The 12,790-nt window shown below is 45.7% G+C and overlaps 1 protein-coding gene across 12 annotated transcripts in view; it reads right to left on the reverse strand.

The window, feature by feature from the left end:
- Positions 1 to 3,431: 3,431 nt before the first annotated feature.
- The window catches only part of LOC104147283 (sodium- and chloride-dependent betaine transporter), a 44,828-nt gene continuing 35,469 nt past the window's right edge, over positions 3,432 to 12,790 (reverse strand). For 9 of the 12 annotated variants that reach the window (XM_009679857.2, XM_009679856.2, XM_009679852.2 and 6 more), the window contains 3 exons: positions 10,800 to 10,900; positions 9,550 to 9,720; positions 3,432 to 5,314 (listed from right to left, as the gene is read on the reverse strand). In XM_009679857.2, coding sequence (XP_009678152.2) covers positions 5,150 to 5,314; positions 9,550 to 9,720; positions 10,800 to 10,900 — 437 coding nt within the window. In that variant the 3' untranslated portion in view covers positions 3,432 to 5,149. Of the gene's footprint in view, positions 5,315 to 5,503; positions 5,808 to 8,560; positions 8,765 to 9,549; positions 9,721 to 10,799; positions 10,901 to 12,790 lie in introns of those variants that run through there. The other 3 variants (XR_011141628.1, XR_011141623.1, XR_011141629.1) reach the window with 3 other exon arrangements.

Raw genomic sequence — 12,790 nt, forward strand, 5'->3', positions numbered from 1 at the left:
CCCCATTGTCTCAGTTGCTCAGTTCAACCACTCTCTTGGTCAGAGCAAACCAATTTGCTGGGTACTGGGAGCTGCTTCCTCTGTGTGTACATGTGCGGAGCCTATGCCCTCAGAGGGCAACCTTTCACATTACACCCTGTTCAAAAAACTAGGAAGGTCCTGCTCTGCTGCTGTGCACTCACCTGAGTCCGGTGCTTAATGATTTTTACTTTTTGAAAGCTTGCATTATTTTATCTTCTCCTTTGATTAATATTAATCTCCTCTTACCCTGTTCAATCCCTGCAAAGCTAAGGAGTTGGAGGTGAACTATACTTAAGTGCATATAAACTACTAAAAGAAAGAACAAGATGACCCAAAGCTCTCTACACCTTCATGAATGCAGACAGCCCTGTGTGCTGACCCTTGCTTGCTGGGCAACCAAGTCATTTGTCTACTGTCTCTTATTTCTACCTGGGCAAGGCCCAGCTCCCTTCAAAACCAACTCACAGCCTAATGCTCCTTCCACACACCTACAACAGCAAACACTCACGGCAGCCCCAGCAAACTCCCAAACTCAAACACAAACCAGAGAGTGGCTGCAGACAGAGCCTCCATTACTCACACAGCGCAAGCACAAGCCAAGATCACTGACCTTTGAGGAATCAATCTCAACTGCTCTCTCATAGGTTTTCCCCAAAGAAAAGTGCCCCATTTGCTTCAACTCAGTCCCTACTGCCCTTTGTCCTCTGCTGGCCCTTGGAAAGGTGTAATACGTTCACAGAACCAAGGGAAAATCAAGAGCTTTAGTCAGGACAAACCTGCAGCTCCAACCCCTTGGCAGCAAAGAAAAGTAACTATCCACTGTGCTATGGCTATCACGGGCACAGCTTCTGTCCACCCAAAAAGCTAACATGAGCTAAGGCTGGAAGTAGGGCATAGCTGCTTCTCTAGCTCACTGGGAGCTGCAGCAGTTCACTGTCGTCAGCCTTCAGGCTACCATCCATGGTTATTAGGGGCAGGGGTAGGGTCAGGAGCTGAGCCCTTTCCACAGTCAAATGCCAATGCAAGTCTCTTCCATCTGAAAAAACTATGTTGAGGGCTGGAGTAATGAAAATTGAAGATATCCTGAAAATGAGAAGAAATATGTATTACTTTGTGGTGGACAAAGGCAGGAATGCAAGAATTTATATGAAAACTATGAAAAATCCCCACACTGTAGATACCAGGTCTGGCTTGTAGCACCTTTGCTGGCTAACGCGATCCAAGCCTTGACACCTGACCCAAAGCGCTGAACGGGATGTCCTTCCCCAAGCAGGAAAGAGAAGGGCTTTGTTTGGTCCTCCAGGGCCTGGAGGCAGCCCTCTATGGCCTACACAGGACAGGGAGGCTCCCCAGGAGGCTCCTGGGCCGACTCAGCCCTGGGGCTACCTGAGGGATGTCACGGCTCCTCTTTCCTTTATCCAGGTGCAGGAGAGAGCAGTCCGGCCAGGACCATGAACCACCTTCATTTTCATGAGGTTTTAAGGGGAAAAGCTCCCAAATGACACATTTCCCTTTGGAACAACAACAACAAAAATTACAAAAAGGACTTGGGAAGGGGCTCATTGAGGCATGTGGCAACATGGCCCTGCCAGCTGACACCGGCCCTTGGCCTTCTCCACACCATCACACCCAGTCAGGTTATGCAGGCCCACACAGGAGAAAATCCTCACCAGGACACTGCCGTTTCCATGCAAGTTAAAGAGTAGGCTCCTTTCTGGATTTACCTCATCCTCGGCAGCTTGAGAGTCCTCCTGCTTAGTAAAGGCAAGGCTTCAGCAGCAGAGGGCAAGAGCATGTTGGCCAGAGGATGTCTACTCAGCCTGGAAAACCCCCACCTCCACCTCTGGTCCAGGCCCTCTGCTGAGACGCTAATGCTGATGACAGCGGCCAACAAATAAATAACCCTTAACATCTTGTTGGGCTTGTTTGCCATTAATTTTATCTTTTTTTCTTCTTTTTTGCTTCTTTTATTTATTAACAAAATATTTTGCTGTTTTCCTTTCTGGAGGGAGGGAGGGGAAGACCTTTTTAGCTAAAAACAAACAAACAAACAAACAACCCCCCCCCAGATAATTAGGTGCTTGAAGGATGTGTGTACTTTCTACTGTGTACAGTGCCTTTTATCTGACCTCCAGGAGCAGCAGGGAACAGCCACCTCATAACTTCTCTTTGACTGCAGCTTTAAATGCATTACTTCTTGGCCTGGTATCAATAATTAGAGGGAAAAAATATATATATCTGTCTTCTTTCAGTACTATCCCTTCTAACAGTACAATTGCAAGGTGGCAGGTGTGTAGGAAGGGAGCAGTGTCCCTTCGGATAGATTCAGAGTTCCCCAGCAATCCCCACGGAGATGTTTATGAGAGTTTAGGAAACTGTTATTTGATCTCTAGCTATGCTGAGGTTTTTTGTAGGGGGGGGGGGGGGGGAAAGGCCATTACTGATTTCTTTCCCTGCTCCCCAGACTGGGTGTACTTGGGTCACTGAGTCTTTCCTTAAACTTCCCATGATTCTGTTGATCCCAGCCAAAGTGACTGGATGAATTTCCTGACCCTGGGAATTTTATAATTGCTTTCAATGGGGACAGCAGTGCCCCTTCTGACTTCATTCGAATCAGGTGCTTTCTAGCAGGGGTAGAACACTGCTATCAGGTTATACTTAAGCAACAGAGGAATCAGTTCATATAGTAGTTATTTTCAATAACACAGCCCCATATTTGCATCAAAAAAATGTGAAGTAGTTTACTTTTATCTAGAATTTTCACAGTTGTATGAGATTACCTCAGGAAAAGGACTGCACACATCTCCCCAACCATCCTGGGAGCATAGCACTATCGTACATCTTAAAGGCATGCTAACAGGATCAAAGGGGTTAAATGTCCTGCCAAGGGTCATGCAAGAAACTCATGTAAAGACGTAAGACTGACTCTGGACACCAAGTACTAACCCTGCTCCTTAATTTCCCTTTCTGTTGCTTGAAAAATAGATGAGTTTTTCTTCCTCAAAACCAGTACCCTCCTTGACCCTGGCTGTGGCAGCTGCCAGCTTTTGCTTTGGCTGCATGAGAAGTCTCTCTAAGGGAGCTGCTCAGCCCACCAAATCGTGGGCAACACCTCACCAAATATCGAATGGGCCAAAGCCACTAGGAGGGAGAGGGAAAAAAAAATCAAAATACTTACCATGAGGCCTGACTGCAAGCCCTTGGATATTAAGCACTTCCCATGACTTTTGCTGAAACATGACATTTAGCTCTTTAAAAAATAAAATAAATAGTGTTTTATGTGATGCTGCAAGGCTCTGCAGGGAACCAAGAATGAGATTTGTCAGCTATCTCTACCTTTATTGTAAGTCATCTCCAATCAAATTACAACAACCCAGAGAGGTATGAATTTTGATACTCGCCTTTTAGTGTTCATTTCACCAGCAATTTTTATTTTTAATTTTTAAGGAAAAGAAATTAAAAGGAGAAAAATTGCCCTATGCTAATTCACCAGTTAAATGCACATAAAATTGCAAAAGATAAGGTTCCCATAGCAATTGAAAAAGGTTCTGCTTTGCACAGAGGAGGCCTGAATTTCCCACTTACGTTCAGCGCTGGTGGTTTATCTCCACATAGCACAGGGACAAGTAATTACTTGGAACAAGGCAAAGGAAAAGCGGGACGAGAGCCCATGGCATCTGTGATTCTTTTTAATGACAGTTCTCCTGCGTGGTTTGATACACCGTTTCTGCAACATAGCATCCACCGGCATGGGTTCCACAGACCACATTAAAGCTCCTGAGGAGAACCTACCATTGGCTTTTTCTGTGATTTTAACTGTGAAATTCCAGTATGCGCTCAAGTAGGCTTTGGCATTGCATTTTACAGCTGCGCTCTAAAAAGTCCCAGTCTCCACAGGACAATGCTGTATAAAACCATACCAAACGCCGCATTCGAGCGAAATACCTCCCAGCCATTGCGTCACATTCATGACTACCCTAGGAACTAGAGACCTTTAATTTGACATAATCTGTTTCCAATGAACCCATCTTACCTATTAATTATGCCTTTATCTTTCCTGAGCTTAGGATCAATGTGTCTGATTATCTGTCTTCCTTATCCCTTGAGCAGTCAGCTGCAGTAAAGCCGAGGGAGAGCAATCCTTCTCCCACCCTCACCCTAAAGCTACTCTACAGTACAAATGAGGCCCATCAACTCTTTATTAATTCCTCTATAAAATGCCCTGGCAGTGCAGTTAAATTTGTGGGTGTACAATCCCTGGGGTTTCATTTCTCCCTTCGGTGCTGCAGTTCATTTTTAACTGACTGGTCTGGGACTTTTCCTGCACTCCATGATTTTTCTGAAAGAACGGTCAAAGGTTCAGCTATTTCATTCTTGGATGCACTTTCACTGGACCATGCAGGTTTGAATAAAGCAAGTCATGTAGATAGCTGTTCCTCTCCCCTTTCCATCCTGAGACTGCCTTGAGATCCTTCATTAATAGCCATGATTACATTAAGCACCCTGTCGCTCTCCTCCTTTTTAGTGACAACCGAAGCTGTAACTACTAATGCTGCAGCCTCCTTTTATCATTGCCTATGATGTGTTGCTGGCTCTCTCTCTCTCTCTCTCTCTCTCTTTCTCTCGTATGTAGGTGACCTAGCAATGCACTTTCCTTTGTCATCCTCCGGCTTCTTATGTACTTCTGAACCAACTCAGTTGTTTCCTGCGCTAACGCCCCATCATTTTGTGCCATTGCATCCCTGACTTTGCTCCTGCACACCTTTATTCTCTGCTCTCTCTTACCACTTTGGTTTCCTTTCCTCCACTCAGCATGGCCTCACTTTTTTCTTTTTGGTTTGCTGCTTTTTTGATTTCCTCTTTTTCCCCAGTGTCAGCACTGGAGGTCATCTCTGACAAAATCATTTTGCTCTCTCCCCAGGTGCTGACGGGGAGATCCATCTTCAAGGTGTCAAAAGAAATGCTCGCCCAGTCCATGCCACCAGCCAGCCAGCAGGAAAGGGTGTCCCAGATGCTTTTTTGTCTCAGATGTGAAGGAGAGAAGGGAAGAGCCCAGAAGAGAAAAGAAACTGCTTCATGAAGGAGAGAGGGAATCAATCCGGAATACGAAGGAGACATCCCCAGGGCTTTACAAGTGGGTTTCTCTCTCGGTGATGCTGAGCACCTCCTTGACAGGAGGGGACAGTCCTTTGTGCTCTGGCCAGCAGCTGTCCCAGGGCTCGGACACACTAGCCACATGCTTCTTCTTTGGCTGGGGCAGATCCTCCGCTGGGGAAATGAGCTGCATTAGCCGCTGTGGAGAGGCAGGCAGATAGAGGAAGTCTCTGTTAATTAAGCTGATAAACAAACTGACACCCAATAGCAATCCACAACAATTGCTGGGGGCAAAGGCATCTGGAGAGCTAATGCTCCTAAATTCCTGCTCCTCTCCCACTGAATAGCTGTGCAAGAAAGAAGAAGGAGAACAGGCTCACTTTCCTACCTTTAAGTGGTCTCAATGACAATTATTCCACCTCTAGGCTCAAATCCATGCCACGGACTGATGTCCTAACACACAGGGCTCCTCACAGATGTATTTCTGGGAGGAAGGATGCTAGTGGTTAGCTAGCATGGCCTCTAGTCCTCTGATTTCACCGCAGACATTTTTTGTGGTCATGGAAAAAATTCTGTAAACTCCAATTTGTTTTCTTACGCCACACAGCAGTGCTTCCCACTGACTTTGATGGAGCTGTGGAGCTTTCAAAACAGTCTGGCCCATACAAAGAGCTGGGCATCCACCACTCTGGCTGGAAGGAATAGAAAAGTCAGGATTGTAAACCACTGCGCCCTTCATTTCAGCTCCCATAAAACAGGTCATATGGTGATACCTGCCCCAGCATTGGTACAGCATTGCCTTCCCAGCGGTGAGGAGGTCCTGCCCCATGGTGACAGCCCCATTCCCCTCTTGCAGCCTGACAAACCACGGCGGGTCAGGCAGGGCTTGGGGGAAGCCACCCGCCATTCACTGAGGGACCATCACAGGGCCTGTCCCCTTGCCACCTCTCCTCAGGAGGAACGAGGCTCACAGATGGTGCTCTGGCGGGTTACCTACCCGTCCTGCCATGCTCCTGGGCACAGCTACATTGGTCAGGGCGTGCAGGGTTGTCCCTGTCCTCTGCAACACAACCCTTGCTGCAGGGGGGTGCCCTGCAGGTAGCTCCTAGTCTTGTCCCAGCTTACTGGCCTTTGGGGCAGTTTGTGATTTAAAAAAAGTGCAAAGAACTTGGAGCGTTTGAGTGAAATGTGCAAAGTTACCTTTCTCAACCCACAGAGACAGCTGCTGTGATTTTCTGATCTTTCTCATTTTGTTTTTGAAGCCCCCCCTGGTACCACAAGCTGTCCAGAGACCCTGAGCTCCTTGCTACAACCCAGTAACAAGCCGTGTCCTGCAGCCACCTGCCCAGCTTCACGGGACAGCGTATCGTTTCCCCAGTTAATACCGACTTTCACAGTTACTAACTTTTCCCTTCACAGACTGTTTAGGCCAGTGTATGCTCCTCACTTACAGAGCACATCACAAGCAAAGCAAGCAGTTCATCCATGACTCACTTGATTAATTTCAAACACTTCCACTCATTGTGAAACGCCTGCCAGAATTCAGGCTTTCTCTCATTTATTCAGAAGTATTTGCCCCATAATTTCTGAAATCAGCCTTGGCCTAAAGCTTCTCTGTGAGCAGATCACTGCAAGTTTTCAGTGTTTGGATACTGAGCTGTCTTAATCAGACATATTAAGAAACAATATTTATGTTTCTTGATCAGCCAAGTGTAACAAGAGGAATCAGTTTGTTGCAGTGACTGATCATAATTACCAAGTACAAACTTGCTTTCAATGAATCATTTGCAAGATTCAACTGAAATGCACTGTACCTGGAAGCATTTGTGTCAGCAAATTAATTTATTACGTTTGTGGGCATGACTGGAAAAAGGGAACAGGTATATTTTGAGAAAACTAGTTTTCAGAACTGGAGCAAATACTCCAAGAGGTATTGTATGGTGTGTTTTGATTCTCCCCTGAATCAGCCCAGGCTTGGCTACTGGTTCCTTCCTGCTTTCCTAAATTGTGTCCTTGGAAGTTTCTTCACAATAACGTAACTGTGAAGTCGCTGGAAATTACATCTAATATCATCTAAACCAGGGAAAATAGAAAAACCCTCAATCTGAATTGGCCAAATCAGTCCCTTGGACGTAGCATAAAATAAGCATTCACAGCAGCAATTCAGAACTCAAAGCACTTTGCTACAGGTAGAAAATATTGCTTGTTTAACAGGTAGGACACTCGGGCCATGACTTCACTGACAGCTCTGAGTCCTTATATTGACATATGAAACCTCTGATCTGTTATTAGCCACATGGTCAAACTCTTCAAACTGGTCATGGGAAAGGGAAGATGCGTTACCACTAATGAGCATAGGAGAGGGCTGTAAGAGACAGGACTCAAGACCTAAGCTTGGAGCAAATCATATCACAGAAACGTGGCAAAAAATTCACCTGGACTTTCTCATGTTAGGAGGCTACATTTCCAAATTGAAAGAGTCATGGAAGTGGAAGTCTTTAGATGCTTTTCCTTAAAGGTCTATTCAGTTGCCAAGGAAAATTATAATTTATTTTCCAGGGTGCCAATACCTTAGCACAGCCTTACACTAAGCCTTTTTTTTTCTTTTTTTTTTTTTTTAACAGGAATAACACAGGAAACACCTCTGTGTGTTTTTGGCCAGAGACTCTTTTTGGCTAACTTGGCTTTTTACATGTTAATATACTAGTGTTACCATCCCAGGGTTTTTTTTAAATCCCACTCCCAGCTGAAATGAGTTGGTCCAAAAACTACAGCAGGCTGTAAGGTCCTCTCCAGCAGCATTAAGCTAATTCAGGTACTAATGAGCCTTTCCTATCTACTCCCCTATGGATGGCAAGTGAAGCCAAACCATTAGCCAAGGAGGCTAGGAGTCACTGGGGCAGACCCTGGGGCAGAGCTCCAGCCCCTCCATGCTGCTCCCAGCAGAGATGGCTGCATCGCTCGTGGAGTGCACGGCTTTGGGATCCCCCACAAACCCCTCATCTCATCACAGCCACCAGCGGTAACCAGGAGGCTGAACAGTCAAAGGGAGCTAGAAGCCCATTTCATTGCATTGTCTTTCTCCTCCACCTCCCTGTCTGCATCATTTATGCCTCTCTCACTATTTCTCTGAAGGCTTTTCCTCCTCTCCCTCTGTCCAGGCATTGCCTCCTAACTTCTTCTGAATCTGAGATGGGCATTAGCCAGCTCTTCCGCAGTGCCCGTCACTCCTTGTTAAGTCACAATTCCCAGACAGCAAATAAGGGGCACAGATCTGTGTGGGCATAGATTCACCTTCCCTGAGGAGATAGAGCTTAAGAGGATGTCCCACACCCAGCTTATTCCTGGCTGCATTAGCAGTGCAGGGTCCTCGTCTCCACAAGTCTCCCAGTGTGACTGGCACACCTTCACCACCTCCACAGAAACAGTCCTGATCACTGCTCACCTGCAGTCCCTCACCCAGCTGTGATCAAGCCTGCAATCAACAGTGGGGGGAAGGACAGGGAGAGAAACTGTGCTGAAAACTGTATGTGCTGCATATCACTCAGGTCCTCTTCCATGGATCATGGATTACACCTCCATGTAAGCCATTTTCCCAGGCACAATTCTTCCTAGGACCTTGCCCAGAGCTCTGACAAGGGCAGGATGCCTACAGTAAAATAGAAGAGGCATGGGCATGGCACAGAGTAGATTTTTGGAGCTCTGTGAGCATCTCCTCCTTAATAGCTATGTGCAATTTCTTCAGAGAAAGTAACACAGTCCTGACCTAGGACTAAAAAGGGAGCAGGGACAAGAGACAAGAGGTAAAGGTAAAACAGTTCCTGGTTTTGTGTCTGGCTTGCACTGGTACTAGTTAGTAAAGGAAGAGGAGGTAAAGACGATGTTACGCCACCTTTACTTGCATGGTCATTGGGACCAACCAAACTATAAATCAAGACAATCAGCCTGTGGCCTCAAGCAGCCTTTCTGGGAGCTGCAGCTGACCAGAGCCTAGAAATGCCCTGCTCAGGCTCCCAATGCCTGGGACTCTCTCCACATCCAGGGGTGAGCTGGGCAGAGATAAATGCACCCATGACCTCTCTCAGCCACTCTGGCACTGCACACACTGAGGGGGTACTCTGCTCTCCAGTGGAGCGAGCATTAGAGATGTTCTGCGTATATTTACATATTGCACCAGACGTGACAGTCCGACGTCTCACAGAAGACCCTGGACGCTTGATGATCTTCCTAGAAGCTGTGCTGAGACTCCCCAAACCCTCCAAGATTACCAGCCAGAGCTATAGGGCATGCTGGGGAAGAGCCACCCCCACCCCTTTGCCTTCTCAAAGGAGAAATGTGTTACATGCATTTTCCCTGGGTCCCTTCCCATGAGTTGTCCAGAGAAAGCTGGATGCATTGCACTAACAATTTGCCTGCTGAGCATAATCTCAGTACCTGCTTCAGGGTTCCCTTGGTTTTCAGGAGGATGAAGATGGCGTAGAGAGGGACGCAGATCATGGAGGAGAGTGCCATCAGCCAGCCCAACACATAGCCCCAAGGCGGGTACACGTACACATTGTTGTATTTCAAGGGCGTGTACTTGATCAGGGAAAACAGGAAGACCGCCTGAGGAATAAAGAAGGCAGATGTAGTCAGAGCAAAGGGAGCCAGGCAGCCTGACCACACTGGAAGCACAGTCTACATAGCAACGACTGTGTTGTCTTGCAAGAGCTAGCACAGGCCCTGCTAGCTACAGCTGGGCAGAGACTGGTGCACACCGACTGTGCAAGGAGTTATCTCGGAGCCAGGGCCAGGCTTCTCAGCATGTACAGCCTTCAGGTTTCCTATGGGATCAAACTAAGCAAAGTTGGCAGCAGCTCTGAGGGTCCAGCAACTCTGAGGCAGCTGCTGAGTCATATTAAAGTCAGGACTTTGCACTGGCATTCTCAGAAGCTCTCCAGAAGCTGGGCACAGATATCCCACTCTTGGAGTCCTCCAACCACAAAGCTCTCGGACAATTTTGGGTGGATCAGGCACTAGCTTTGAAAACTCCCCAGACATTCAACTCCTGCTGAAGCCCATGGACAAAGGACCAGAAATTTTTGTAAACTGTAGCCGTAGATCCCATCCATGTTCCCACTGAGGTCAAATAAAACAACTGTCTACATCAGATACAGGAGCCGAATTTGGCTCAGAGATCATGTAAAAGTCAGTGGAGCAAGACTGAACATAAATTCAAAACAGGCAAGAACTTGCCTGACTTAGGGTGCATTTTCTTTAAATACAGTTGTCAGAAAAGTTTTCAAGGCGGCTTAATAATATATGAAGCAAATGGCCATAGAAAGATATTTCTGAGCCACAGGGGGCCACAGAAACACAGGTTGAAGCAAGTATTTCAAAAAAGGATAATTCTCACTGGTTTTCTATTCAGAAGTAATTTGACCAACTCTCTTCAGACTTTGAGCATGCATTTTCCTTTGCCTTCACAGCGATCAAGAGGGTTTTCAGGCTAAATTAATTTTCCAGACAAAAGATAGGGCTTTACAAAGAAAACAAATTGCAGCCTCAACTATGGACAAACTTCTGTTTCTCCACAGCAATTTGATAAAATTACAGCAGCACTTTGAAAACGAATCAACCTTTTCTACTGCAAATCCAGGAACCCAGTATAAATATGCCGTACTGTTGCAAGTGTGTGTACTTACCAGGCACATGCCAGGAGCGATCACCAACCAGCATATCTTAATCAAGGGCTGCGGCCGGAAACCAATCATGTCCTCAATGTTATCATAGAAGCGGTCCGCACCTTGGCCACCAACCAGAAAAGAGACAAAGACAGAGATGAGGAGGTGAGATTTTGACTATTTTCTTCAATAATACTCATATCAGATCCCAATGTTCGTTATCCTTAATGCTTCTTCTCTGCAAAAAAGCGGCTGTCCTAACAGTACGACAGCAGGTGATGGGCTTTTCTGACATTCGAAATGCCCAATTTATATGCCTGAATACAGATGGCAGTGTTTGATTTATCCATAACTTTTCAAAAAGCTTGACATAAAAGAAGTATCCTGTCCCTCAGACAGCAGCAGCCCTAAGACAGAGGATGCAGCTGTTGTATTACTAACAGCTGGAACTAAACCCTGGTATGAGGCAAGTAGGTATGTCTGGCATACAGGTCAGCAAGAGAAAGCTCACATAGGCTGAGCTCATGGGAATGCGTGAGTCCAAAACGTTGAAAGGAAGAAAGAGAGCAGAAGATACCAAATAAAATTTTCTCCTGTACCAAGACTGGCACACCAGGGAATTTCAGGTCAAGTATCCTCACCAAACTGGACATTTTCCTTGTCATCAAGAGTCTGCTTTCCTCAGACCATTTCACTTTCTGCCTAGCACAAGAAAACCTGGCAATCCAGGCACTACTGGTAACTAAATCTTCCATCTGCTAGTGTTGCTGTCTTGCCCAGTGGGAGTTGCCCTGTGGGAATCTGATCTCCTCTTTCTCTTCCCATTAGCTTCACTCACTAGATTACATATGCTCCATCAACCTGAATCTCATAATGCACCTGGGTGGGAAATTCCTCTGAAGAGCATCTAAAAGTCCTGCCACTGACCAAACCCTATCTATGCTAAGCACTGACTGTTCCCAACCTAAAGCACAAACAGGAAATGTGTGTAACGGTATACACAGGAGAGAGTGTAATCCAAATGGACTTCAGCAGGCCTTTAAGTAAGCTCTAGGATGTCATCTAGGAATAAAAGCCTAAGGCTGGCCAAAAAGAGGTGTAAAATGAAGAAGACTCAAAGAATCATTCATAACGTGGCATAACATCTTCACCCTAACTACAGCCAATCAGAGGTACAAGATCAGAGCGCCTCAGGTAAAATAGGGTAACAATATTAGACCAAAACCTGGAGCTAGCCTGTCCAGGGAAAGAGTTACCGGTTAAGCACCTCTGGTATCAAATAATGCCATGTTTTCCTTATCATAGTTTTGTCACAGTGCTTAGCTGACAAAGAAGGGCTCTGCCCTTGGGGGTGTTCTTCTGACATTGAACTCGTGGTCATGCCAAGGTTCCCACCTGCAGGTGTAACGAGACCCTTAACATCTGATAGCTGGACAAATATAAGCCTACCAGACTAGCCACGCTTGCTAACGCTTAGGCTTCAGTGGATTTTGTTTTGTTTTCTGTCTTTACATTTTAGAATTAAGTCCCAGTATTATGTTTGCTTTAAATGTGTGAATTCTATAAAAGTATACTATCTTTGCCTTTCTTTTTGGTAATTATTTGCATTATTTGCTGGCTCTCATGTCTAACATCTGCAGGAAAGCTCTTTTAAAACCACTTTTTGACATATTTAGGTTTGGGAAGACAGATTCCTTGAATGCCTCACAGTTTCCATCTTGAGTCTACAAGTGAACAAGTAGCCTTCAGGAAATACAAGCGGTGGCATATCAAGGAAAATACAATCTTGTAAGAGAGCCCAGCCTATATCAGAGAACAAAATCCTAAAACTACCAAGCTGTAAATCCCATGAGGCCTCAGATAAAATTTCTGAAAATACATTGGTGATAAAGAGGGATGGTATAAACAATTTTTTTTTTTTTTTGCCAAAAAGCCAAAATCTTCCACAGGTAGACAAAAAAAAAGAGGGAGAGGTATAAATTATATGACTTGTAGTTTAGAATATGAGCGTT

Source organism: Struthio camelus, chromosome 1 (assembly GCF_040807025.1).
Source record: "Struthio camelus isolate bStrCam1 chromosome 1, bStrCam1.hap1, whole genome shotgun sequence".
NCBI classification, from domain to species: Eukaryota; Metazoa; Chordata; class Aves; order Struthioniformes; family Struthionidae; genus Struthio; species Struthio camelus.